At 53.8% G+C, this 27123-nt stretch overlaps 1 protein-coding gene and 1 long non-coding RNA gene across 3 annotated transcripts; both read right to left on the minus strand.

Moving 5' to 3' along the window:
- LOC135287491 (uncharacterized) lies at positions 1-3831 on the minus strand. Its single transcript, XR_010351163.1, has 2 exons — positions 1839-3831; positions 1-547 (listed from the first exon to the last, which is right to left on the minus strand). It is a non-coding gene; the product is annotated as an uncharacterized LOC135287491 (long non-coding RNA).
- A 13453-nt stretch (positions 3832-17284) lies between these two features.
- Positions 17285-24172, minus strand: LOC135287496 (uncharacterized). 2 transcript variants are annotated; one of them, XM_064400803.1, is made up of 15 exons: positions 24048-24168; positions 23674-23748; positions 23244-23348; positions 22698-22863; positions 21466-21563; positions 21221-21370; positions 20901-21052; positions 20462-20606; positions 20189-20338; positions 19869-20045; positions 18828-18983; positions 18341-18442; positions 17978-18080; positions 17776-17835; positions 17285-17696 (listed from the first exon to the last, which is right to left on the minus strand). In XM_064400803.1, the coding sequence occupies exons 1-15, from the start codon at positions 24078-24080 to the stop codon at positions 17560-17562; spliced, it is 1809 nt and encodes a 602-aa protein (XP_064256873.1). In that variant the 5' UTR covers positions 24081-24168; the 3' UTR covers positions 17285-17559. The 2 variants fall into 2 exon arrangements, with proteins under 2 accessions (XP_064256873.1, XP_064256874.1); XM_064400804.1 differs by lacking the exon at positions 20189-20338 and having other exon boundaries at positions 24048-24172.
- Between the last annotated feature and the right edge of the window lie 2951 nt (positions 24173-27123).

A 27123-nucleotide genomic window follows, 5' to 3' on the forward strand; every position in this document is an offset into this window, starting at 1 on the left:
TTCACAGAGGGTGATCAATAATCTTTATTAAGAAACCCATACTTTTTTAACCTAGTTCACTACAGCTGGACCTAATTGGTCCTCCAATACAAAACCCATCACCACTGGCTAATTAAGAAACCACCCTTTGGTAAACAAATCTTTGTAATACATTCCACAAGTTCAAAATACCAGGTGCAGCAAGTTAAGATATTAATTGTTCTTCTTTTTTTTTTTTTTTTCTGATCTTCTCATAGGCTTTCCCAAAACAATGCCTGGGAAATTTGTGTTTCGTTCTGTGACCCGAAAGTTGCTGCCACAGAAGCCTTTGCTGAACAAGACATCTCCACATACTTTTCAATGCATTATAGGGAAAAAGAGAGTCTGATGTATCACTTACATCCTTCTCCGTATCTTTTCAAGAGGATTTCAGCCTAAAGATCAAGGCATCTCCTCATCCCTCCCATCTGGGACTCAACTTCCCCTTCACTGACCTCGGTGTCTTCATGGTGCTCCTCTATGTTCCTGCACTTTGTCCTTTTCTCTCACTCGAGGGAGGATGGAAGCACTAAAAGAGTTAATATCTCTCCTGGGGCCTGCAGATGGCTCTGTGACCCCGGCCGGGCTCAGTCCTTGCGGCCGGAGCTGTTTTACGATGGAGGTTTCTGCAGCGGCTGCGCTGGGGCTGTGTCAGGATGGGCCGCGCTGGGGCAGGGCCAGGATCTCAGCAGCCAGGCCAGAACACAGCAGCAGCACGGCCGGGGCCCATGGCTTCTCCTCCCCCTGCCCGGGGCTTGCGGGTGAGCCCCAAGGGTGGCAGAATCTTGGCCGAGCCGGCCCGGCCCGAGGCTGCTCCTGGGGCCCGGCGGATCCTGGCTCGGCCGGGGCTGGCGGCGGGGCAGGGCTCGGTAGCGCCCAGGTGTTGGCAACCGCAGCCATGGCCCGGCCCGGCCTCGGCCCCGCGGCCTCCCCTGCCCTGCCCGGCAGCCGATGGGGCCTGGGGGGCTCACTGGGAAGGGGCCCAGCCCCACGGCAGGAGCCGCCCGGCCCGGCCCAGCTGAGACAGGGCTGGGCCAGCCTTGTTACCTCTTTGCTGGCCAGAAAGAAAAGAGACCCTCCCAGGCTTTCTCATCTTTAACATGTGTCTGCACAGAGGCATGTACAGGTTCCTTAGTGATTTAACAAATTGTCAGTTCTCAAAGCTAATCACTGATTGGGTTTTTTGTCAGACACAGAGGAAACTGTTGCAGCTTCTCTTAGAATATCACTCCCGTGATGCAAAACCCCCACAACAGCACAGAGCACAGAGCTCCTTTGACCATATGTAGTGGTCTTGTGCCCGAGATCTCAAAACTCCTCCTTGAAAGATCTCTGGGCCCTCTCCAAGGTGCTTTCAAATGAAAATATTCAGCTCCTAATCTAAGAAAATCACCAGAGGACAGGGCTAGCCTGACCAGTCTGTCCTGGCTACTTTTGTCTGGGAGCAATCCTTGGATTTACAGAATTTGGGAGGCCAAATTCTATTTTTGGCCATGGCAGCTGGACATGAAAGCCATTTTATTCCATAGAAATGATGGAACAGAGCTCCACTGTTTCAAGGGCAGATGCAAAGTGACCAGCAGAGGCCAAGGCCAGCCAGAGCTGCTGGATTTTGTTCTGAGAAATACTCTTGCATGTAAGAAATATTTTAGGGAGAGTATCAATTTTGGCAATGGGCATCTGAAAAGTGGGAGAGTTCTTTTCCACAGCAAGGATAGCATGGAGCCCCAGTGTTCCAGGAGCTGAGGAGAGGCAGCCCTTGACATCCCAAGATCAGCCAGACCTGTCAGGTGGCCCCTGGGAGGCCAAGCCAGCCAGACCTGTTCCATGTTCCCTCAGCTCCATGGGGCCCCACAGTGTCCCAATGGTCCCTTGCTTCCTTGAGGCCCTGAGGTGCCATAATGCCCCCTTGGTGACACGAGGCCCTGAAGGGTCCTAATGGTCTCCATGGTTCCATCAGGCCCCACAGAGTCACAGTGGTCTCTGGGTTCCATGAAGCCCCGCTGTGTCACCATGGCCCCTTGGTTCCATGGGCTCCAGTGGTGCCACAATGATCTCCTGCATTTCATGAGGGCCCACAGTGTCCCAGTGATCTCCATGGGAAGGAAAGAACCCAGCCCCAGTGTTGCAGGGGCAGTCACCAGAGGCCAAGGCCAACCAGACTTGGCGGTACTGGCAGATTTTGCCTGGGAGCAACCCTTGGATATACAGAATTTTGGAGGTGGAATCTCAATTTCAGACATGGATGCCCAGAGGAGAAGGACGATTCTTTACCATTGGAAGAAAATCATAGAACATTGTTGTTTCAGGGGCAGATGAAAGGCAGTCATCAGAGGCCTAGACCAGCCAGACCTCTCTGTGTCCTGCTAACTTTTGTCTGAAAGCAACCCTTGGACATAGGGAATTTTGGAGGTGGAATCCCAATTTCGGCCACTTCTGTGTAGATAAGTAGGACAGTTCTTTTTCATAGAAGGGAAAGCTCCGAGCCTGAGTGTTTCAAAGGCAGAAGAGGAGAGAGGGGGCTCCTGGGCGGCCAAGACATCCAGACCTGTTTGTCCTGCAGCTTTTGTCATGGCAGAATGCTTGGATATATTCAATTTGGGAGGAGGAATCTCAATTTCACAGACACTTTGAGAAGAAGAACAGTTCTTTTCCATTGGAAGGAAAGCACAGAGCCCCAGTGTTTGGAAAGCAGGTGAGAGGGAGCTCCCAAGAGGCCAAGGGCAGCCAGACTTGTCTGTCCTGGAAACTTTCACTTGGGAGCAGTTCCTGATGTACACAGTTTTGGAGGTGGAATCCCAGTTTTGGACACGGGCACCTGGTCAACATGGATGTTTTTTTCTTATAGGAAAGAAAGTGTGAATTCCAAGTGTTCTGGAAGAAGATGAGAGGTGGCCACCCTTAGGCCAAACCAGCCAGATCTGTCTCTTTTGGCACCTTTTGTCTAGGGACTATCCTTGGACATAGGGCATTTTGGAGGAGGAATCTCAATTTTGGCTGTGGAGGCCTGGACAAGAAGAAGAATTCTTTTCATTGGGAAGGAAAGCACAGAGCCCCAGTGTTTCAGAGGTAGATGAGTGCCAGCCCTCAGGAAGCCAAGGCCAGCCAAACTTGTCAGTCCTGGCAGCTTTTGTCTAGGAGCTATACTTGGATATAGGGAATTCTGGAGACAGATGCCCAATTTTGGCTATGGGTGCCTGGTCAAGATGGATGTTTTTTTCCCATCAAAAAGAAAAGCACATGGTGCCAGTGTTTCAAAGGCAGATGAAAGGTGCCCTCCGGTTAGCCAAGGCAGCCAGATCTGTCTGTCCTGGCAGATTTCATCTGGGAACAATCTTTGCATGTAAAGAAATTCAAAGGAGGAATCCCAGTTTTGGCAATGGGCCCTTGGAGGACAAGGACTGTTCTCTCCAGTAGGAAGGAAAGCCCGGAGCCCCAGTGCTTCAAGGGCAGATGAGAAGCAGCCCTCGACATGCCAAGGTCAGCTGGACCTGTCAGGTGGTCCCCAGGAGGCCCAGCCAGCCAGACCTGTTCTGCGTTCTCTTGGTTTCCTGGGACCCCACAGTGTCACAATGGTCTCCTTGATTCCATGAGGCACCAGAGTGTCACATGGCCCCTTGGTTCCATGAGGTTCCGGAGTGTCACCATGGTTGCTGTCAGAGGCTGGATGAGATCGATGTCCCAAGATACCTTGAGATGCTCGGAATGCCCGTGTGGGGCCAGGCCCGGGTCAGGCCTTGGTTTGTGGTGGGACAGAGCCCTGCCCCCAGCCCTGACAGAGCTGTCAATCTCACAACATGATGCACTATCCAATCTCTGATTGGCTGAGCTGTCAATCAATCACACACCTGCAGCTGGTGTTACCTTGACTCTGATTGGACAAGCCACTGGCAGTCCCACCCCAGGGGCGGGCCCATGAAGGCCCAGGGGGTTAAAAGCCGGAGCACGAGGCCAGCTCCTGCTCTGGATCCTGCCTTGCGCTGGAGTTCTGCTGTCAGTGATGCTGGAACCCGAGCCATTTGTTCCTAAGTGTGTGTCTTTCTATAGATCTTCTGTCTTTCTGTTGTTGTCTATTTCTTCTCCTTCTAATACTAATTATCTTGAATATTTTTTGGGTAACTTAGCATCTCAATGGTTCAAGGTTTTTAGGTTAAATGTGTGGGAATCCAGGGCACAGGGAATATTTCTCTGTCTGCTCTGAGGGGTCCTGCCTTCAGAGAAACACTGCCTTTAACTGTCACTCATGAAGAGGACTTCCAAGACTTTGAGATATATGAGAATTTACCAAAGTGTGAAGTAGGTAATAGAGAGTAGTATAGTATGTTACTAGGGTGAGAAATTTAGGTTTTGGGATTTTTAGTATGGTGCAGATAGGAAGCATGAAGAAGGAATTTTGGTGTTATCCCTGTCTTCTTCTTCCTCTTCATCTACTCCATTTTCTGCAGTATTAGTGGCACAGGGTGATTGGCCAAGGAAAGCACAGTGGAGAGGTTAGGTGGACAGTCAAGGGATGAGTTCTTGGTAGATAAGTAGAAATAATGTACATTTTAAGAGTTAATTGGATGAGACAACTTTGAAAGACCTGGAAACTGTACATTTTCCATCCCACTGAGCCTGGTGTGCACAGCATGCAAAACTTTATGTAAGATAAGAACAAACAAGAAGCTGAAGACCAAAAAAGTCCCATGAGTCTCTTTTTCCCTAGCACAGAACTGCTAAAGGAGTGTTTCCCCCATCCAGAGAGCCCCCAGAAGGGTCCAACGTAAAACAAACATCAATAACTGGTGTCCCGACAATGTTTGTAATAAGTGTTTTTTTCCATAAAGTTGTTTAATGAAGAGTGTTTTCTTAATTTGTCAAGGATGTAAAATGTGTTGATTAAATGAGCACTGAGGTCCACCTGTAGCAAACCAAAGTATAAAAGAAGAGGACTGAATAAATGGGTGCCTTTTAGCCCTTAGTCTTCTGATCTGAGTCTGTGTCATCTCTGACTCAGCAGTGACATTTGGGGATCCTTTCTGCACCGCATGACCAAACAGGAGCTTCTCCAATAAACTTTGCCTGAAGCTCCCACTGTGCCCATGACAGGAACCCCTGTCAGTGTCTGGGACATCCCGGCTCTTTGGCAGCCTGGGGACTCCTGGGATGTCACCATGGAGCCCCTGTGAGTGCCTGTGACAGAGCAGTGCCTTGCAGCCCAAGGTGCCCTGGGATGTCACTATGGAATGGCTGTGACTGCCTCTGCCCACAGGGCTCTTTACCATCCCCAAAAACCCCTGGGAGGTGTCCAAGGAGTCCCTGTCTCAGCCTGTGACATTCCAGCTCTTGAACAGCCCGGAGACTCTTGGAATGTCCCCATGGAACCCCTCTGAGGGCCTGTGACAAATCTGATCCTTAGCAGGCAACAATGCCCAGTCCCCTGTTGCTATGGTCAGTTTCCATGGCAACCATCCCCAACCCCCTGTTACTATGGTCAGTTTCCATGGCAACCATGCCCAGCCCCCTGTTGCTATGGTCAGTTTCCATGGCAACCATCACCAGGACCCTGTTGCTATGGTCAGTTTCCATGGCAACCATCAACAGCCCCCGTCACTATGGTCAGTTTCCATGGCAACCATGACCAGAACCCTGTTTCTATGGTCAGTTTCCTTGGCAACCATCACCAGGACCCTGTTGCTATGGTCAGTTTCCATGGCAAACATCCCCAGCCCCCTGTTGCTATGGTCAGTTTCCATGGCAACCATCCCAAGCCCCCCGTTGCTATGGTCAGTTTCCATGGCTACCATCAGCAGGACCCTGTTGCTATGGTCAGTTTCCATGGCAGCCATCACCAGGACCCTGTTGCTATGGTCAGTTTCCATGGCTACCATCAGCAGCCCCCTGTTGCTATCGTCAGTTTCCATGGCAACCATCCCCGCCCCCCTGTTGCTATGGTCAGTTTCCATGGCAACCATCACCAGCCCCCTGTTGCTATGGTCAGTTTCCATGGCAACCATCCCCAGCCCCTTGTTGCTATCGTCAGTTTCCATGGCAACCATCCCCAGCCCCCTGTTGCCATGCTCAGTCCATCGGCAGCTCCATGGACACCCCATTGCCAGAGGTGGTTGCCATGGACACCAGCTCAGGCCTGCAGCCAGAGCTCGTTGCCATGGCAACCATCCCCAGGGTCATGGGATCCCAGATCCACAGAATTGGCTGAGCTGGGAGGGGCCCATCAGGATCCTGGAGTCCAGCTGCTGGCCCTGCACAGGACACCCCAACAATGCCAGCCTGGGCCTGGCAGTGTTGTCCAAACGCTGCTGGAGCTCAGAGAGCACTGGAGCTGGGAGCCTTCCCTGGGGAGCCTGGGCACTGCCCCAGCAGCCTCTGGGGAAAAACCTTTTCCTGAGATCCAACCTCAGCCTTCCCCAACTCAGCTGCAGCTGTTCCCTCCAGTCCTGTCCCTGGGCCCAGAGGGAAGAGGTTCCCACAGCCTCAGCCAGGGACCCGCTCCCAAGGCTGTTGCCATGGCCACCAGGGCTGGGACCAGCTGGGATGCTTGGATTCCAGGGGCCGGGCTTTAGGAATGGGTTTCCCCAATGTCCTGCTCCCACTAAAACCATGCTGCCGCGTGCTGCCCTCCCACCTCCCATGGAAATCACAAAAGGCAAAGATCCTGGGCTGGCATAAGAACAAGTTAGTGGGAACATCAATGAGATAAAAAACAAACAGGAACAGAAACAATGTTGATAACAGAAGGGATAAGAAAAACTATTTACATGGAAAAATACAACACAAATCCCTGGCTCTTCCAGGCCTAGTATTTCCTCCTGCCTGGAAAGGACACCCTTTCCTGCCCCTGGCAATGACCCGAGGTGGGAGTGGGAGTGAATGTAATGACATGGCCATGGCCAGACCTTCACGTTCTTCAATCCTACATCATGCCACTGGCAGGGGTAGGAATACAGACAGGTGTCTTCCGAGCATGGATCACAGTGAAAATAGACCTCCAGGGCTCTACCCAGTGTGGGTTCTCCAATGGTGGATGAAGCTGGAGAAGTGCAAGAAGCTCTTCCTGCAGTTGGGACATTTGCACGGCTTCCCTTACCAGTGCCTCCGTTGGTGTCTGGTCAAGTTGGAGCTCTAGGTGAAGCTCTTCCCACACCGGGGACACTCATAGGGCCTCTCCCCAGTGTGGATGCGCCGGTGCCTGATGAGGTTGGAGTTGTGCTTGAAGCCCTTCCCTCAGTCGGGGCAGCAGAAGGGCCGCTCCTCTGTGTGAATCCGCTGGTGGCGCAGGAGACTGGAGCTGGTCTGAAACCTCTTCAGACAATGGGGACACTCGTAGGGCCTTTCCCCAGTGTGGATGCGCCAGTGCCTGATGAGGTTGGAGTTGTGCTTGAAGCCCTTCCCGCAGTCGGGGCAGCAGAAGGGCCGCTCCTCTGTGTGAATCCGCTGGTGGCGCAGGAGACTGGAGCTGGTCTGAAACCTCTTCAGACAATGGGGACACTCGTAGGGCCTTTCCCCAGTGTGGATGAGTTCATGCCTGACGAGTTCTGAGCTGCACCTGAGGCCCTTCCCACACTCCCCACACTCGTAGGCCCATTCCCCAGTCTGGATCATCTGGTGGCTGATCAGGTGTGAGCTCTGCCTGAAGCTCTTCCCACACTCCAAGCACTTGTAGGGCTTCTCCCCACCATGAAGCGTCCCGTGGGCCACCAGCTTTGATCCCTGGCTGAAGCTCTGTCCACCTTCCTGCCTCAGGGTGGGTCTTTCCTCCTCACAGCACCCTGGGTTGGGTTTGCAGGCCCTCCTCCTGGGGGATCTCAGTGGCTTTTCCTCCCCGTTGGATTCCTGCCCTGTGGCGTTGCTCAAAATGGCCTCTTCCACAAGGTTCTGCCACAGAGATTTGTCCTCCCTGGTCTCTAGGGAAGGCAGGACAAGGAGAGGATGAGATTTGCCTCCATGCCACAGGGAAATGGAAGAAGATCCCCCCAGTGCATCCCAAGATGGTGTTGGCAGAGGGGTTGTCCTTCAGCCAGGGGCCATGCTGGGCTGGAGCAAGAGACAGGGGGAAAGAGGCACTGACTTCCTCCTCACCTGCCTGGGTGTCCTGGGGCATCTTCCTCTTCCTGGCAGCCTCCATCCACCCAAGGTTTGGGAACGAGAAATCCTGGTTTGGGGGAAAATACAATGTATGAGCACACTGGGTTAAGGGGTTCCTCCTGCCCATGTCCATCTCCAGTGTTGCGGCACATCCACAACGAGCCCCTGTGAGCAACCTGCACTCCCAGAGCCCCGAGCACGCTTGCTTAACCTGCTGATGGACAAGGCCAGAGACGGCTCTTTGTGCAGAGCTCCAAACACAGTTTATTGCAATGTAGAGGGTCCAGGGACAGAGACAAAATGGGGCTGAGAACACAGGGTTTGGTAAGGGGGGAAAGGGGCGGACCTCAGGGTCAAGGGCCAATGGGAACTGAGCACAGGTGGTGCAGAGGAGGGGCAGCCAACTGGGGAACCAATGAGGTAACAGGGGCGGAGCATTGCAGTAAACTGGGACCAATGGGGGACAGGAGAGGGGAGAACATTCTCAGGGAGCACATATAAGGAAAAAAAGGGCACTTGGGCTGATACAAATGAAGCTCCTGTACAGTCCCTGCTCTCCATTCCTTGTCCCCCTGGGCTCTCCTCTGGGGCTCTTGGAACACCCGGCAATGGAAAACAATCCATTTTGGTGCTCCCTAACCAGGCCACAATTGAAACTTTGTTCCTTTGCCCTGACTGCAGAGACCCCCAGGGCGTTTTCTGCACACAGTCCCAGCCCCCAGCGCTTGCTGAAGGCGCTCCCTGCAAATGTCACTGTGCCAGGGCCCTGTCCTTGCTGTCACCTGCTGGGGCTGGCCATGCACAGAGCTCCTGGACGTGCATTTGCAGCTGCTGTGCAGCCAAAGCTGAGGCATCTGCAGCTGCCTGAATGCAAAAACTGGAATAGGAGCCTCTCTCCAGGGGGAAATCTCCCCCTCCTGTCCCAGCCCTTGGCAATGCTGCCATTCTCTGCTGCTGCTGCTGGGGCACTGGGGGCTCTGGCTGAGCAGCAAAGGTGACCCTGAGCCAGGAGCTTTCCTTGGCTGCAGCAAAGCCTCGGCAAGCAAAGCCCTTCCCAGTGCTGTGCCTGTGCCAGGAGGGATTGTGCCACCAGAGCTGACCCAAAATTTCTTCTCCCAGGCAGCTTTAGGAGACACAACATGGAGAAGCCAGAGCCCACTCTCAGCTTTGCGCAGTCTTCCAGAAGAATCCTGTGTGTGAAGCAGCCTGGGAACAGGATTTGGTGCCAGGGGAGGGGAACTCAGAGCCCTTTTCTGCCCTGTGGGCTGAGGCTCTGCATTTGCAATGGCCCTGCAGCTGCCAAAGGGGCCTTTTTGGCTCAGCAGAGAGCAGTTCTGCTGAAAACCTGTCTTAAACCTGCTTTTGCTGTAAATGTGCCCAATGAATTCTCATTTTTTGCAGCCCCAGGTCTTGTGTGAGTGTAGGTCTGGAAAGTGAAGGATGGAACAGCTCTTGTGGGGTGGAGTTTTCCTTTCCTTCTTTTGGTTTTTCTTATGTTTGTTTTGGTTTTTTGTTCTGTTTTGGTTGGTTTCTTTGTTTTTATATTTTTTTTCTTTTTTTGAAGTTTTTTTTGGGGTTTTTTGGGTTTTTAGGTTTTTTGGTTTTGTTTTCTGTTTTGTAGGGGTGGTGGTGTTTTGTTTGGTTGTTTTTTTCTTTAGTTTTGGTGTGGTTTTGTTTGGGTTTTTTTAGTTTTTGTTTTGGTTTGGTTTGGTTTTTTCTTTTTGTGGTATTTTTAATGAACTCCCCCTGTCAGCTCTGGGCAGAGCTGTGTAGCTGTGTCTGACACTTGTCTATGGCACTGTGCAGGTGGCCAGGGGGACCTTCCCCGAGCTGTGTGCAGAGGAATCCACATCAGCCCAGGCCGGGCTGGGCAGTGGCCGCTCAGTTCCATGGACTGGACGTGGCTCTGGACGCTTCCCTTGGAGCGTCTGCAGGGAGGGAACGCTGGGGCTGTCACCGCTGGGGTGTCACACACAGGGGAACGCTGGGGCTGTCACTGCTGGGGTGTCACAGACAGGGGAACGCTGGGGCTGTCACCGCTGGGGTGTCACAGACAGGGGAACGCTGGGGCTGTCACCGCTGGGGTGTCACACACAGGGGAACGCTGGGGCTGTCACCACTGGGGTGTCACACACAGGGGAACGCTGGGGCTGTCACTGCTGGGGTGTCACACACAGGGGAGCGCTGGGGCTGTCACTGCTGGGGTGTCACAGACAGGGGAATGCTGGGGCTGTCACTGCTGGGGTGTCACAGACAGGGGAACGCTGGGGCTGTCACCGCTGGAGTGTCACACACAGGGGAACGCTGGGGCTGTCACCGCTGGGGTGTCACACACAGGGGAACGCTGGGGCTGCCCCGCTCCTGCCCTGTCCCCAAACAGCTCTGCCAGCATCTTGAGGGGACACAGAGGCTGAGCCAAAGGGTGAGAATTGCATAAGGGGCTGAGATGGGAGGGACACATTGCAATCATGGAGTTACAGAATCACAGAATGACAGAATAATAGAATTACTGGGTTGGAAGAGACCTTCAAGAACACTGAATCCAACCCAGCCCTAACAGCACCTCAACTAAACCATGGCAACGAGTGCCACAACTAGTCTTTTTTAAAACATATCCAGGGACGATGACTCTACCACCTCCCCAGGCAATCCAATCCAATAATTTATCACCCTTTCTGTAAAGAAAATGTTTCTAACATCCAACCTCTATTTCCCTTGGTGCAGCTTAAGACTTTGTCCTCTGGTCCTGTCAGTTGTTGCCTGGAGAAAGAGACCAACCCCACTGGACTTACAACCACCTTTCAGGAAGTTGTAGAGTGCAATAAGGTCGCCTCTGAGTCTTCTCTTCTCCTGGATAAACAACCTCAGCTCCCTCAGTCGTTCCTCACAGGATTTGTGTTCAAAAATCCTCACCAGCCTTGTTGCCCTTCTCTGGACACACTCTAGCCCCTCCATGTCCTTCCTAAATTGGGGGGCCCAGAACTGGACACAGCAATCAAAGTACGGTGCCAGTCCAGGGGAAGAATGGCAAGTACACCAGGGCCAAGTGCAGGGGAAGAATGACCTCCCTGCTGCTGCTGGCCACACCATTCCTGATCCAGGCCAGGAGCCATTGGCCTTCGTGGCCACCAGGGCACACTGCTGGCTCATGTTCAGCCGGCTGTCGAGCAGGACCCCCAGGTCCCTTTCTGCCTGGGCACTGTGCAGCCACACCATCCCCAGCCTCTGGCATTGCAGGGGGTTATTGTGACCAAAATGCAGGACATGGGACATTGAGTCATTAAACTTCATCTGATTGGACTCTGCCCATCCATCCAACCATTCCAGGTCTCCCTACTGAGCCCTCTTGCCTTCCACCAGATGGACACACACTCCCAGCTCAGTGTCATCTGCAGATTTACTAATGAAAGACTCAATCCCCTCATCCATGTGGTCAACAAAAATATTGAACAGAGCTGGCGCCAGCACAGAGCCCTGAGGGACAGCACTGGTGCCTGGCTGCCAGCTGGATGCAGCAGCGCTCTCCAGCACTCTCTGGGCCGGCCATGCAGCCAGTTCTGAACCCAGCACAGAGTGCTCCTGTCCCAGCCCTGGGCTGCAGCTTTTCCAGGAATGTGCTGGGGGAGACAGTGCCAAAGGCCTTGCTGGAGTCCAAATAGACACACCCACAGCCTGTCCTGCATCCACCAGGAGGGTCACCTGGTCATAAAAGGAGACCAGGTGGGTCAAACACGACCTACCCCTCCTAAACCCCTGCTGGCTGGGTCTGATGCCCTGGCCATCCTGTAAGTGCTGGGTGATGACACTCAGTATAAACTGTTCCATTTTCTTCCTGGGTACTGAGGTCAGACTGACTGGCCTATAATTACCAGGATCCTCCTTCCCACCCTTGCTGTGAATGGGCGTCACATTGGGCAGCTTCCAGTCATCTGGAACCTCCCCAGTGAGCCAGGACTGCTGGTAAATGATGGAGAGCAGCTTGGCAAGCTCATCTGCCTGCTCCCTCATCACTCTGGGGTGGATCCCATCTGGTCCCATGGATTTATGAATATCCAGCTAGCTCAGAAATTCTCTGACTGCCTCCTCCTGGATCACAGGGGACCCCTTCTGCTCCCTGATACCATCGACCAACCCAAGAGGGCAGTTTTCCTAAAGGCAAGTCATCTTCCCACTAAAGACTGAGGCAAAGAAGGTATTAAGCACTTCTGCCTTCTCCTCATCTGCAGTTACTAAGTTCTCTCCCTCATCCGGTAAAGAACAAGGATTGGTCTTACCCTTCCTTTTACCATTAATATATTTGTAAAAACATTTTTTATTATCCTTTACTGAAGTCACCATTTTAAGTTCAAACTGATCTTTGGCCTCCCAGATTTTTTTTCTATATGCTCTAGCATTCCCCTTAAATACCTCCTGAGAGACCTGACCTTCCTTCCAAAGATAATACATTCTCTTTTTTATTCCTAAGTTACTTAAAACATATCAATTTATTATCCCCTTACCTCTAATCTGCAATATGGCACATATTTATCACAAAGACACAAGAGATAACTGTATTACCACCCAATGAGATGGTAATGTTTATTAAATGTAGGCACAGGGTGAAGGGACTCAAAGCTGGGCACAGGATATGAGGTGTGACCTCACCAGCGCCCAGCACAGAGGGACAGTCAGAGCCTTGGTCCTGCTGGCCACACTATTGCTGACAGAGACTTCCAGGATGCCCCTGGCATATTCCTCAGCACACTTCCATTCTCCCCCACTCCCCTATGAACTAAAGAATGGACATTTTCCTTGGCCCTCCTTTGTTCTTAATTTTTTTTTTTTTAAAAACAGTCTTTCTATAGACTTTCACAGCAGCCTCCAGATTCAGTTCAAAAGAAACTTTTCCCTCTCTGATGATTTTTCTACAGGAGGTCAGGGCTGAGGGCTGGGACCTATGGTGGGCTGGGTGGGAAAAGCCCTCTGGCACTTTGTCACATGGCTTCCTTGGAGATGTTTATGGGAGGAACAAAGGTGGGACAAGAGAGAGCTGCAGGTCACTGGGAGAGGAACAAGAGTAGGCAAAGTTGTGAGGGGCAAAGGCATTAAAAAGGCCTTTGTGTCCAGGGAATCATTCCAGGCCTCTGTGAGAAAGGCAGCTGTGCCCACCAGGCCTTTGTGACCCGCAGTGACATCGTGCCCAGAGGCCGTTGTGGTGAGGGTTCATGTCATGAAACCCTTGGGGCTGCCAGCCCCTGCAGTGACCACTCCCAGGAGAGCAGCTCTCTGAGGAGGCAGCAGCTTCTCTGGAGGCAGCAGCTCCCCTGGGTGATTGTGGCCAGTGTTCACCAGAGCGCTCCCACAATGCTGAAGAAGCAGGAGACAAATGCCCACGGCCAGCCCCGTGAGGCGCAGCCACTGCTGTACCAGTGGCGACAGGTGAGGGACAGGGATGGAGGGACAGCCTGCAGTGGGACCTGGGGGAAGCCCTGGGACACGGACAGCCAGGCCTGGCACCAGGCCATGCTCTGTGGAGGGGACAGGGCTGGGATGTCCCAGGCACAGCAATGCCCCAGAGGCAGCGAGCCCAGCTGGGAACCCGGCCCAGCCTGGCTGCTGTGGCCAGAACCTGCCTTGGGGCCTGGGCCGGGCCTGCAAGCACATGGGGGACACCGTGCCCACACAGCCGCCTCCATCCCGTGCCTCCTCCTGCTTCCCACAGGTGACCCACAGGCAGCCACAGGCGGCACCTCAGGTCACCTGGACGACCATCACACCCATCCCTGGGGACAGGCCCACTCTGTTCCCCATGTGGTCACGGAGCCCCACCAGGTCCTGCACACGCAGGGGCAGCCAGGAGGGCGGGCGCTCAGTGCCCCGCAGCAGTGTCACAGGGCCACAGAGATTTTCCGTGTTGGACTTGCCACCTCTCCATGGCCCTCAGGTGACACTGGCACCTCCAGGCCAGCCCAGTGTTCAAATATCCAGAGTATCCACTGACAGGGTCAAGCTGCCCCCTCTGCCAGCAGTACCTGCAGCAGCAGCCTCTGGATCCTCTGCCAGAGGCACAGCATGTGCTGTGGGCCCCATGGCCAGGGGCAGCCAGAGCGTGTGCCACCTTCTCCATGGAGCACTCTGGCTGTGGGCAGAGCCCAGGGAACACCCTCCTTGGAGAGGACAACAGAAGGGCTCTGGCAGGGGTCGGCAGCAAGGCAGGGCCATTGCCTGCCACCCGTGACACCTGCACGTGGTGTGCTGCTCCACACTGGGGCCCAGCCGGCTTGGAAGCACCTGGGGCGCTCTGTGAAAGAGGGGATCATTGAGGTGCAGGAGGGGCATGGTAGCAACATCTACAAAGAGCTTTTTGGAGGCCTCAGGCCACACCTGTCAGCAAACAAGTCCATCATGTCCACCTGCACTCACAAACAGTCAGGTGCCCACCAAGATATGGATGCAGAGCCCCAGGAGCTGCCCAGTGCTTCCAGCTCAACCAAGGGCTCCACAGAAAAGGCAGCAAAGTGCTCTGAGCTCCCGTCCCATGCCCAGCTGGCAGAGCAGAACTCTGTCTCTGGAAACTCACAACTCTGGGACATTCCTGTAAAGGAGCTGGAGGAAGAAGAGCTCCCAGAAGCACAGGCTGCAGGAGAGTGGGACCGAGACCTGCAGAGTCTGTGGCTTGCCCTGTTCTTGAAAGAGAACGAGGTAGAGGCAGAAGCTACTGCCCTGGCTGGAGACCTCTGGGATGAGGGCCCTGGCAAGCTCTGCCCCACATGAGAGCCTAGGGAAAGCTCAGGCTTCTCAGCTTCTCCTTTCTCTGGAGGCTCCTGTGAGGAAAGGGCAACTTGTCAGCCAGGCAAGCACACTGCACTTCACAAGCAGCTGTGCATGGGGCCTGATGATTTGCTGCAAATTACGCATAAAAAGAGAGAGGAGCTGGAGAAGCTGGAGGAAGAGAAAATGTATGCAGAGCTCTTTGTAGACATCTCCTCCTCCATAAGCAATGAAGAAAGCCCCATGACGTCCAGCTGCGTCCTCAGGGATCCATCAAGTGCCACCGTGGAACCACCTGCAGACCCCTTGGTGTCACACAGCGGTTGCAGTTTGACCAAAGACACCACAGGAGAGGCACACAACTACTCAGAGCTGTTGTCTCCTGAGCTACTGGCAGACTTGGGCTCTGACTCTGAGGACTCACCATCCCTGGAAACTCTGCTGAACGAGCTCCTGGAGGAGTGGGTGCAAGAAGAAGCGGCGGGAGAGAGGGACAGAGAGGTAGAAAGCCCGTTGTCACTCCCTCCACGAGACCAAGATGAAGAGTTAGAGGTAGCACTGTCGTAGTTTGACTAGGAAGTGAGTTTCTGAAAAAGTTGTGGTCAAACCAATCAGTGGCCAGATTTGAAACTGGCTCCTGTTGTGGCCACTGGGGATCTGGATGCGCCTCTGAGAACACACAGGGGTTAAAAGCAGAAGATTCCCAGAGGGGCTTTCTCTTTTGAGTCCAGTTGGTGAGTGGATCTGACCTCTCCCCTGCCCAGCTGTGTCTGGGTGGGGCAGGGGAGGCCATGCGGCTTGTGGGAAGGGAGGCCAGAGCCCTGCAAGGTGCAGGGGTGGAGGAGACCTGGGATGTTTGGGCAGCCCCCACTCTGGGAGAGAGTGATAGAGACTGTGCTGGCTTGAAATTTGATATCTTGTGCCTGGCACCATGGCCAGGAGAAGAAGGGGGGGCAAGGTGCCCCCAGCAGACTGTGGTAGAGGTTTTAACCTCTTTGGTGCTGTGACAATGGAAGCTGTAAAAGACATTGATCCTCCCCAGCTGAGAATTGAGAGGGGACGGAGGATGTGCAGGTGAAAAGAAGGTTTGAGTGAGTGAAGAAATGTCAGCAGATGAAAAGCACCCTAGATGGAGGAGATGATTGCAGTGGTCTTTTGGCTGGACTTCCCTCTTACATGGCCACAGGACGGAACCAATTTCTTCCTGTAATGTAGACACTGCACTTTGGGAGAGGTGGTTGGCCAGAAGCCAGAAGTGACAAAGCTGTTATAAGAAGTAGAGGGAACAGAGACTGATGGGGAGCATGTGGTGGAGCCCTCTGCCTTCAGCGGAGAAGGATCTCTGTTCCTGAGACCCCCAGGCCCCAGGAGAGTGAATATGGGGGGGACAGGTGTCCCAAATTGTGACAGGCAGCCACTTCTTGGAACTGGGCAAGGCATTCTTAAAAGGACCTAAGAAGCAGTTTGGATCCATGGCCAGTACTGAGAGCACTGGACATGGAAGGAAGATGGTCACCACGGCAGATTCTCTTTGGGCGGCTGCCACGTGTGACATGGAAGCACAGGAGGTTCCAACTGTGTTTCCTGGGGAGGCCCATGGTGCAAGAGGGAGACTCCTCTCTCCTGATGAACTGGGGGGAGGTTGTGTGAAGGATAGTATTGGACTGAGAATTGAGTGTTAGAGGGGATTGAGTGTTAGAGGGGTGGGGGGAGGAGGTGTGTTTTGGAGGGGTTCCATTGTGGATTGTGTGTGTTTTGGTTTTTTTTCCCTTTTGTTTCTATGTTATAGATGAATAAAGTGTTGTCTTTTCCCTCCATTCCCAAGTTGGAGTCTGGTTTGTTCTGTTTCCTGGTCACATCTCACAGTAATCATTTTGGAAACACACCTTTCATGGGGGCACTGGCATTGTGCCAGGGTCAAACCATGACACCGTACATCCTGGATTGCCCCATCCCGGGGGCAGAATCCATCCCCTGTGTTTGTTGGTCTCCACATGGTTGGTGGTTGTCCCTTTGTCCCCTGTGTCCAGGTCTCTCCAAGGGCCTTCAGGCCTTCCAGGGAGCCAATAGCTCTTCCCATTTTGTACTGGCTGTGCGCTGCTCAGGATCCCTCCCAGTCCTGTGTCCAAGCCATTTCTGGAGATGTTGGGGAGCACAGGGCCGAGGATGGAGCCCTGCAGAACCCCACTAGTGACAGGTGCCAGCCTGATGCCACCTCAGTCACTGTCACCCTTTGTGCTCAAGCCTGGTGCCCATTGTCACCCATCACATGGCAGGTTTATCCAGCTGGGGCTGGGCAGTTTGTCCTGAAGGATCCTGGCAGAGACAGTCTGCAAATCTTTGCTGGAATCCCAGTCTTTTGGGAATTTTTACTGGCTTTCCTTGATGAACCAGATGGGTCACCTTGTCTTAAAAGGAAATTGACAAGCTATTATTTAAACACAAAACTAACTTTATTTACAAATAAACTATGTACAGATATAGTTGGTTTGCCAACCATAATCCTTAGAACAAAGTGATATCCAGGTTCAATGATGCCTGTGTTGACGAGGTGCTGACCAAGCCTGGATCCAACCACACCCAGAGCCTTCTCTGAGAAGAACCTCAGGAAGTCAGGAGTCCTTTCTGCACCTTGTGAATCAGCGGGAGGGTGTTCCTGCTCAGTCTGGCCTGAATGTGCCACTCTGGACACAAGAGGCCCCCAGCTCAGCGGTGCCAGCACCACAGAGAGCATCGGGACCCTGCTGGTGATTGCTGCTCCCTCAGCCTGCTCAGGATCAAGCTGGTCTGAGCTGCCAGGCAACAGATGAATTCACAGCCATCTTTCTCCAAGGCCTGAAGCTCTGTGACCAAAACAGAGCCGAGCTGAGTTCCTGTGTTTGCAGAGACCCCCCAGTCTCCCAGCCCTCGCTCCCCACTCACCTCTGACAATCAGAGCAGGCACCTCCGTGCTTTGGTCCTTGACATGCCGCATGATGGTCCCTGGGCACAGAGCTCTGTCAGCCCCTGCTGTTCCCCAGCATGCTCCCAGCAGCCAGGGCCCACCAGTAGCCTGGATGTGGCACTGGGCAAGGGCTGGGGGAGACAGGAGCTGCCCAAAGTGGGAGCCTGGGCTGGGGCTTACCAATGAACCTGACAGTCAAGTCTCGCACGCATTCCTGAGGGTCCTTCAGGTACTTCAGGCTCTGAAGAAGGTACTGCTCAGCCCTGCTGCTGTCCTTTTTCATCTGGAGAGACCATAAAGGTGTAAGCATTGGCACATACCCTCCAGGTGGCTGGAGCAGCCCCTCCTGCCAGCACCTCCATCACCAAGAGCCCTGTTCCCTCCCACTGGGTGCAGGAAGGGGAGATGGGCCTGGAGATGAGCCGGGAGAACAGCCCTGTTCTTGAGCCAGGAACAAGGATGCAGCTCCAGGCTGTGGGGTCTCTTGCTTAGGCCCAGCTGCAGAGCCCATGGCCTGGCACAGTCCCTGGGGTGCATCCTCACCAAGCACTCAGCCATCTTCCAGGTCTGCTGTGTCTTCACCACATGCTTCATCTCCTTCCACTTGAGGAGCTCTGCGATGGCAAGGAGAGCATTCCTGGAGGCCTGTGGAACAGCAGAAGCTGGGACATGGCTCCAGGGCCTGGGAAAGGTGCCTCTGCCTTGAGGGAGCTGGGACACGCCCCTGCCAAAGCATCTGGGAATGGCCCCTAGGTAGAGGGATAGAGGCTCAAATCCCTGCTCTCCAACACCTTTGGGGACCACACAGCACACATCCCACACCTTGGTGGTGCTGGGCTGGGGCTGAGCCCTGCTGCAGTAGGCAGGGCAGGGGTTGGGAATGGCCGTGCCAGCTTGTCCAGCCCTGATGCACTGATTCTGCAGGGACCCTTCCCAGGGTCTGTGCTGGGGGGTGCTGCCCAGTGCCCCGGAGCCCCAGGGAGTGTCAGCCACCCCTCTCTGTGTCACTGCTCAGCCTTGACATCAGTACCTGGCCCACTTTGGGGGCCTCGTCGTTCATGTGAAGGATGAGCGGGGCCAAGACAGTGTGCACAAAGTTCTTCATCCACTTCTTCTCCTTCCCCACCACTGTCCTCACCAGGTCTCTGAAGGAGCTGATGCAGCTCTCCCGCACCCAGCTTTCCTCCTGGAAGGAACAAGGAGAGGTGAGCTTGGGAAACAGCAGCTGCCACCCATAATGAGGGGTGTAGCAAGAGCCTGAAGGAGAGATGTGGGACTTCAGGAGGCTCTTCAAAATGCAGTTTATTGTATCCAAGATGTTACAGCAGTGCAGGGTCCTGGGCGACAGAGCCTGTGCCTACAGCTGTCAGCTCCAGCTGTAGGCAAGCCTGAAGACCCTTTAATTTTGGTTCCAATGCATTATATACTTTTCTTTGCTGAGCATCTTAATACAGAAGAACCAATCTATAGCTTAACTTTTACCCATAGCTTAGCATAACTACTATAATTACCATATTCGTGTTACTATTCTCCAATCGCTGAAAGTTAATATGTTACAGTTTAAGATAGAAGTTGTTTTCCAGTTTTCTTGCAGTGGAAAATTCTGAGACCTTTTTTCTACTTGCAACGTTGGCAATCTTGTTTGCCTGTGCTATCTTTCTGCTTGGTAAAAATATATTCTTGTTTGAGGTGGGTTTATCCTTTGCTCTAAGTGATAAAAACCCCCTTCTAACTAACATACCCTTTGCTTTCTTAATTATCCAGTAAGAGTGGCTGGGCAATTCTTTTCTTCTGTATCAAAACTTGCTTCCATCCCTATTTCATTCTCAAGTTCTACATTCAGAAATCTTTCTGCCAAGCATCCATATCTGTGAGACTTTCTTGTCAAACTTTCATCCTTCCCAGCAGGGTGTGGCAGCAGCTGAGGTGAGGGGCGATGCTCGGGGGCCAGATTGCAGAGTGGGGAGAAGCAGAATCCATGCCGGGAGAGCCCAGGGGAGCGGAGCCTGCCCCGAGTGCTGCTGTCACAGCCCAGTGCCCCTCTCAGGGCTCGGGCTCACATTGGCTTCACCTCATCAAAGTGGTACCAGAGTACCCTCGCCACATGCGCAGCAATTAAACTGGCCTCGGTCCTCTTCAAGCACTTCATCATGTTCTGGAGGACCATCAGGGCCATCATCACCAGAGACATGCAGTTCTGCCGCAACAGGTTCATCAGGTCTGGCAGCAGCACCTTCATTTTTCTCGCCTGCAGGAAAGACAGTTTCCATTTGGTGAGCAGGCCCTGCCAGTCAGGGAGGCTGTTTGGAGCCGTGAGCCCTTGTCCTGACTCCCAGCCCAGGGTTGAAAGGCTGGCTTCCCCGTGTGTGCCCCGGACAGCACCCTGCTCACCCTGTCCTCTCTGTTGGACAGTGTGATGAGGGCCCTGAGCAGCAGGGAGGTTATCTCTCTGTCTGTGCTGTTGGCTGAATACAGCAGAAACCTGCAGGTTTTGTACAATGGAGCAAATTCCTCCTCTTGCACATCTTCGGAGGCCAGCAGCTGAAAGAAACCCTGCAGTGAGCAACTTTGCCCCTGGCAAAGCCAGCAGGGCTCCTCTGGCACAGCTTCTGCTTCCCCCCACAGCCGAGGACAAGGGCACCAGAGCTTTTGCTGCTCACTCACAGCCAAGTAAGAGAGGCAGTCGTTTTCAGGAAAGGTGCGGAAAATGCCATTCTTCAGGTCCTGGAGTTGGACACGAAGCTCCTTCAAGACCTTCTCTACCGTCTGGGGCACCGAGAACATCACCTCCCACAAACTGAGGGCATTCCTGCAAGGCAGAGCAGTGTCAGCAGGGCCTGGGCCAGCGCTGCAGGATGTGGGCTGCCTGGGGATCCTGCCCAGGCAGGCAGGAGATGCCTGAGGAGCAGCGTGCTGCCTCTGGGCTAGCTCTGGCAGGCCCAGCCGGCTTTGGCTGTTGCAGGCCTGAATGACCCCCATCAGGGCTGGAAAGCGTGGAGGGATGGGGGGCCTGGCTCCTTGGTGGGGTCCTGCAGTGTTCTTGGGTTTGCCAGCCAGAGGGTCTCAGGGTCCCTCTCCCCACAGGGGCTTTTGGCACCAGTACCTATCTCCTCGTGGGGCGATCTGCAGCAGTGTTGTGACCACCTGCCCAGGACTCCTCTCAGCCACCAAGAGAAGCAGGCAGTGGAGGGTGTGCTGGACTTGGATGTCCATGACCAACCCAGTGTGGTAGATGTGGCTCACGATTTTTGGCACCTGGAGGGACACAGGTGAGGATGGTGCTGCCGCTGGAGCCGAGCTGCCCTTCCCATCCCTCTCTGCTGCCTCAGGGCAGCTCCAGGTGCCCAAAACATCTGGATTTGGGAGGGATGGAGGGAGGCAGGAAGCCAATATGGCAGGGAAATCCAGACACAGGCCACTTACATCCGTCAGCCACCAGTCAGGGTCTCTCCCAATCACCTCCAGCATGCTGAGAGCCACCTGATGATTGCAGGGAGATGAGTAGCGGAACATCGTAATGGTTGAGAGGATGATGTGTGTCCTCTCAGAAGGTCCCAGGTATTTTCCAACAGCCTGTGGCAGGAGGGAAAGGAACCCTGCTGATTCTGGGCCCCATTGCTTACACAAATGCTGTGGACAAGAGTCCCAGCAAGGGGAGCTCTCGGTACCTCGATGAAGTCCTTGGCATTGGGAGAATGAAGTGAGGAGCTGATCCCATCTTCCCAGTGGGCTTGGAGCTGTGCATTGTCCTCTGGCAGTGTCACACCTGAGGAGTGGGGAAACTTGGACACATCAGTGAGACACAGCTGCTGTGCCAGCAAGCCAACCACATCCTTGCTGGACTTCTGGATGCTAAGAATTTTAGACTTTCTGTGCTAACAGAGTCTGACACCCAGGAGAGCACTACATCTAACCTGAGGCGTGAAAAAGACTTCCAAAATTAATTGATAGCACTAGGATTACAGGTGTATAGTTAATTAGAAATGTGTAATATCACAGACTAGAAAACTTCAGAGTTTAAGGCTTTAGAATACAGAAATATATATAGGGCAAGATAGAAGTTTTAGGGCAGAGGCAGGTTGTTCTTCTTGACCTTCTTCCTTCTCCTTCATAAGTTTGAGTAGTATTTTGTAAGTGGACAGAAAAGTCCGCATTGCGGAATTCAAGTGATTAGTTATTAGCTTGAAAGAGAAAATAATTTAGGTGTCATTTCTTAATTAGATATTTTAGCCTTAAAAGACCTTGTAACAAGAGATCGCCATTGTTTGTCTTGTTAATGAAAGACTACAGAAGTCACTGCCTGTGAGACTGGAACATTGACAAGTTAAACACAAGTCTTAAATGAGTCTAAACATGAACTATCGTCTCAAGTACCTTCAGTCTTGATCTCAACAGAAGAAAAAAAAAGCTGAAAACCAGCATATCCTGACAGAGTTTGGGAACTGGGAATTGCTGGGGAGGAGTTGGCTGCAGCAGGAGGTGGTGCACGGGTGTAAGGGGCAGCCTTCCTCCAGTGTCTCCGGCCAGTGCTGCTGGCCCAGGAGGCTGCGAGCCCCTGGAGCTCTGCATGCAGCCCCCAGCTGCACTGTGGTTGCAGTACTGGTCAGGGGGAAGGGCCCGTGGGGCTGGCGTGTGGCAGGGAAGGACACAAGCTCTCCAGGGCACCTGGGGAATGGGCGGAATGGGGCTGAGTCCTGTGTGGACGAGCAGCTCAGCTGCACAGGACCATCAAGAACTTGGGACAGAGAATGTGGGGAAGGAATAGAGATGATAGCAGTGCTGGGGACATGGTGGCACCTGCACCAGGCACAAGGGTCCATCAAAATGCCAGGGAAGACCAGCAGATAGATCAGGGGGTGTCACTGTGCAGGGGGATGCAGCCCAGCACAGCTTCTCTTACGTTGCTGATGACAGATGAAATTGAGGAGGGCGTAGAGAGCATCCAGAGCCACATGGTTGGTCTTTTCTTCCTCAAATGCCATGAGGATGAGATGTCCAAACACCTTGCCAAGGACTGGGATCTGCATCTGTGCACAGGCATCATCTCTTTCCTCATTTTGACCAGCCTGGGGGAGGCAGGCAGAAGAGCAGAATGGCTGAAGAAGAAGAATGGCTGAAGAAGAGCAGCTGAGGCCAAAAGCCTGACCCACACAGTGTATCCCAGGCTGGAGGTGGCTCAGAGCTTGGTAGGGCCCTGCATTCCCCATCTCAGAGAATCACTGGACAGTAGCCCCAGCAGGGAGAGCTCCCTCCATGCTCCTTGGGCAGTCCCATCCGACAGAAGGCTGGGGCAGAGCCGGCCCCTGGCTGGGAAGCCCAGGGAAAATGGAGGGACCAAGACCTTTCAGCTCAGAGCCTGAGCCCAGGCTGGCCTTGAAGGCACCTCGGAGCTGCAGCTCTACTGGCCATGGGGACAGGGAGATGGCTGAAGGTGCCTGCTCCTCACCTCCAGAGTGGAACAGCTGGCCAGCCAATGGCTCAGGCTGCAAATCCTCTGCAAGGCCCTCTCCCGCACAACGGCTCTCTCAGAGCTGGTGAAGGTGAGCAGCACCTGGGCACAGAGAGGCTTAGGTGAGCCCTGGGAGCAGACACCAGCTCCTGTGGGATCAGCGTGGCTCTCTCCTCCTGGGCTGGACTCCTACCATCCTTCAAGGCTTCCTTTCACCTCGAGCTCAGCCTCGGGCCAACCTCGTGGCCAGGCAGGTGCCACTCTCTGCAGGCCCTGTACTCCAGCTGAGCCCCAGGGCAGGGCAGCACCCTCCCTGCAGTGTGCTCTGCCTGCTCACAGCTGGGCTGAGGACCACCCAGCCAGGAGTGGGCAACCCCCCCAGGGTAAGGAACAGTGCCCAGACCCCCACTCTTTGCACAGGCCAGACCTCCAAGATGTCCTGTGGCACCTCGCAAGATTTGAGCACCACAGCCTTCAGCAGGATGTCCATGGCCTCCACGGTCTGCAGGGAAGACAGAGAGTGATGGCAGGGATTCTGCTGTCCCTCCCACCCTGGAGACTGATCAGAATTCCCAGGGCAGGATGCCCTCACTGCCTGGGAGATCCAGGGACAGGCAGTGTCCTGCAGGCACTAGCCTGTGATGCTGGACATGGCCGAGCCCTGGGAAGGGGATGGAAGGATGAGGGTGGGAAAGCAAAGCAAGAGCCTGCCATGCCTTGGATCTCTGATCATGAGGGAGCATGCGGTGGCCAAGAGCAACCCAGAGGGCCTGGGGTTCCTGCAGCTCACCCAGCACTTACCTGAGTGTAGAGGGAAGCCTCCAGGCCCGTCATCTCCTCTTCTGGAGGAAGAAGAAGAACACTCCAAAAGCAGGAGCTGATCAGCTGTGTGTTGTCCAGCAGCTCGGGCAGCACAGAGCTGCAGAGAGAGAGGTTCGAGTTGGATACTGGTGATGGCAGCAGCATCTCAGGGTCTTGTGCAGGTGGACACAGAGCATCCCTCAGAGGCACAAGCAGGTACCTCAGTTGGGTGATGGCCAGCATGGCAAGCAGCTGCAGCTCTGTGCGCATCTGCTTCTGGGGCTCCTCGCTCAGCAGCGCCTGTGGAGCACAGCTGGGCTGGGACCTGGCAGCTGCCAGCACCCAGTGCCACCAGCTCCTCACCCTGCACAAGCACTGCCCTCACAGGGTGCTGGGGCTCCCCAGCTGTGCCCTCACCTCGATCTTCTCTGCCAGCTCATGTCTGCGGCAGAAGCACTCCAGGCCTGCTAACGAGCCACGGTTCGTGGCGCTCCTGCACAGGCTGCGGATGCTCTCCAGGAACTGCAGCTTGTCATCCTGCATCTGGCAGCAAAGGACAGAGAGACCATGGGGTGTCTGAGAGGGGACACATGGCCAGCAGGACCAGAGCCCCGGGGGAGTACAGGGCACAGCCACCAGCCCATGGACTGCATTTACCGGGCAAGAGAGCCTGACAAAGGCCTGGATGAATGCCATGGCTTCCTGCTCCTCCTCACACACAGCTAACCCAGCGGCACCTGACAGAGAGAAGGAAGGGCTGCAGAGAATCTGGCAATGGCAGAGAGCAGGGGAAGATCTGCCCTCCACCCAGGCCTGTGCCTGTTCTGCTGGCACGGCCTTCCCAGGCGGATCCTGGCTGGAGGGTGCCCAGCAGAGGAGCTGCCATGCTGGAGCACAGCACGGAGGGGAAAGCCCCAGAGCCTTGGGCTGAGGAATGCACTGGCAGAGGGACAGCAAAGGTGCAGGGCCTCATGGCATCCCTGCCTGCTGCCGGCCCCGCCGCGGCTCACTGCCCTCACCCTAGAGCAGGAGTTGGGGCCCCTCTGCTCACTCCCTCCTTGGCAGAGATTGTGCTGGGGCTGGCATTCAGCCCTGAGCAGCCTCAGCCTGAGGCATCACAGCCAGCCCTGGGCTGCTGTGAGCCAGGGAAACAGGCTGGGCTCCCAGCCCTGCCCAGCCCAGCAGGGCCTCTCACTCACCCGTCTGCAGGGGCTGCACCATTGTCACCTCGTAGGGCTCCACTGGGGAGCTGCTTTCCTGGGGAGCCCCGTCCTCCTCCCAGGCCACCCTGGGCTGCCTCGGGGCTCTCCTCTCCATGCTTTGGTAGAAAAGAAAAGTCTGGTAGTGGAGAAAGGGGAAATAAGAATCGTTTGGGAAAATCCTCAGCACCACGGGGCTGCTGAAGAAGCAGGGAAACTCGAGCTTGTGTGTAGAGGCTCCTGGCCAGCTCTGTATTCCCAAACTATCCTGTTCTCTCCCTGTCCAGCTGGACACTGACCACAGGGCCAGCAGTGGGGTGTCACAAAGGGCTCCCCTGTGACACAACATCTACCCCCAGAAATGGATCCAGGTAACCATTGACATGGAACCTGCCCCCAGCAACGGGCCAGGGACCGGGCAGGGAGGCTCTGGCTGTCCCTGGGGGCATGGGCACAGCTCAGTCCTGGGCACACTAAGTGCTCCCAAAGGACTTCCAGGCACCCTTTGCCCTCCTGTCCCCTCCGCACATCCCTGGTGTGCTCCAGCATGCCCCAGAGCCCTGTGTTCAGACACCCCCACGTGCTCCCAGGATGTCCCTGTGTGAAAAACAAGGTTCACTCTCCTGTAAAACATTCAAAGTTTAATAAAGGACAAGAGGAGACAAAGACAAGAAAGCAAAGATTTACAGCTGGGTGCATCTTGGCACTTAGCCAAGCGCACACCTGGTGTTTTGGAAACACCCTTTAGATACCATTTCTACTGCATCAGCCTATTCATAAACAATTATGCATAGTAAACTTTTCCCAAGCTAGTTTACATATTCCAAGAACTGTTTAGAATGGCTCCTCCTTAGGTCTGCCTTTTTAGAGCATGTGGATTCCTTGGCTGTGGTTTTAGTCCTTTTTTATCATCACCTTCAGTTCTGGGCCTTGGTGCATACTTTCTACTGATGGCAAGTGTTGATAGTTGGCATATCTGTACAGGTGTCCTCATCTTGTGTTCATTGGGTTTTATCCCATTCAAGCAGGCATTTTAACACAAGCATACTTATATCAGCTATTTCTAAGTTTCAGTAAACAACAGAAATAAAACTATATCTTTATAGTCAAGTTATTTTAACACCACACATACAGAATCCATTTTAATATTTGTGAAAAGCCAATATTATAATACATATGGTCTTAGGTTGGAAATGGGTGTGTGTATTCTATTGCTATCTGTGGAGCAGTTATCTTCTGTTCATTGGGGAGTTTTCTTGATCTCTTCCACAACCAATCCTCCAGAAGATATCTTCTGTTAATGGGCCACTGAGTGTCACTAATATAATTACATCATCCCACTGGGAGATGCTCTGCCCAGAGGGAGGAGCCAAGCATTCCCACCTGGATAGCATCTGAGATTTGCAACACCACAGACAGCCTTTTCCCACTGGATTCCCAGAGGAGCAGCTCTCTTCTCCACTGGATTCCCAGAGGAAGCCCAGGCCCATCTACACTGCCACTGGACCTTCAGAGGAAAACTCCGCCCTTCTACAGGATCACTGCTCCAGCAGAATCACATCTATCACTGCAGGAGGGCTGCAGCCACCATTTAATGGGACTGCTGCCAACACCCTGACCAACGGGGTGTCAGGTCGTATTCTGACTCTGTCAGTGTTGTTTTGTATTACTGCATTGTTATGGTTTTTTAAATTTTATTTTCTTCCCTAATAAAGAACTGTTATTCCCATAACAGTATTTATTAGGGAAGAGCTCCCTATCTTTGGGAACTCCCATATCTTTATTAGGGAAGAATTCCCTATCTTAGGGAAGAGCTCCCATATCTTTGCCTGAGAACCCCTTAATTTCAAAATTAAAACAATTTGGAGGGAGGGGGT

Source organism: Passer domesticus, chromosome 29 (assembly GCF_036417665.1).
Source record: "Passer domesticus isolate bPasDom1 chromosome 29, bPasDom1.hap1, whole genome shotgun sequence".
Classification (NCBI taxonomy): Eukaryota; Metazoa; Chordata; class Aves; order Passeriformes; family Passeridae; genus Passer; species Passer domesticus.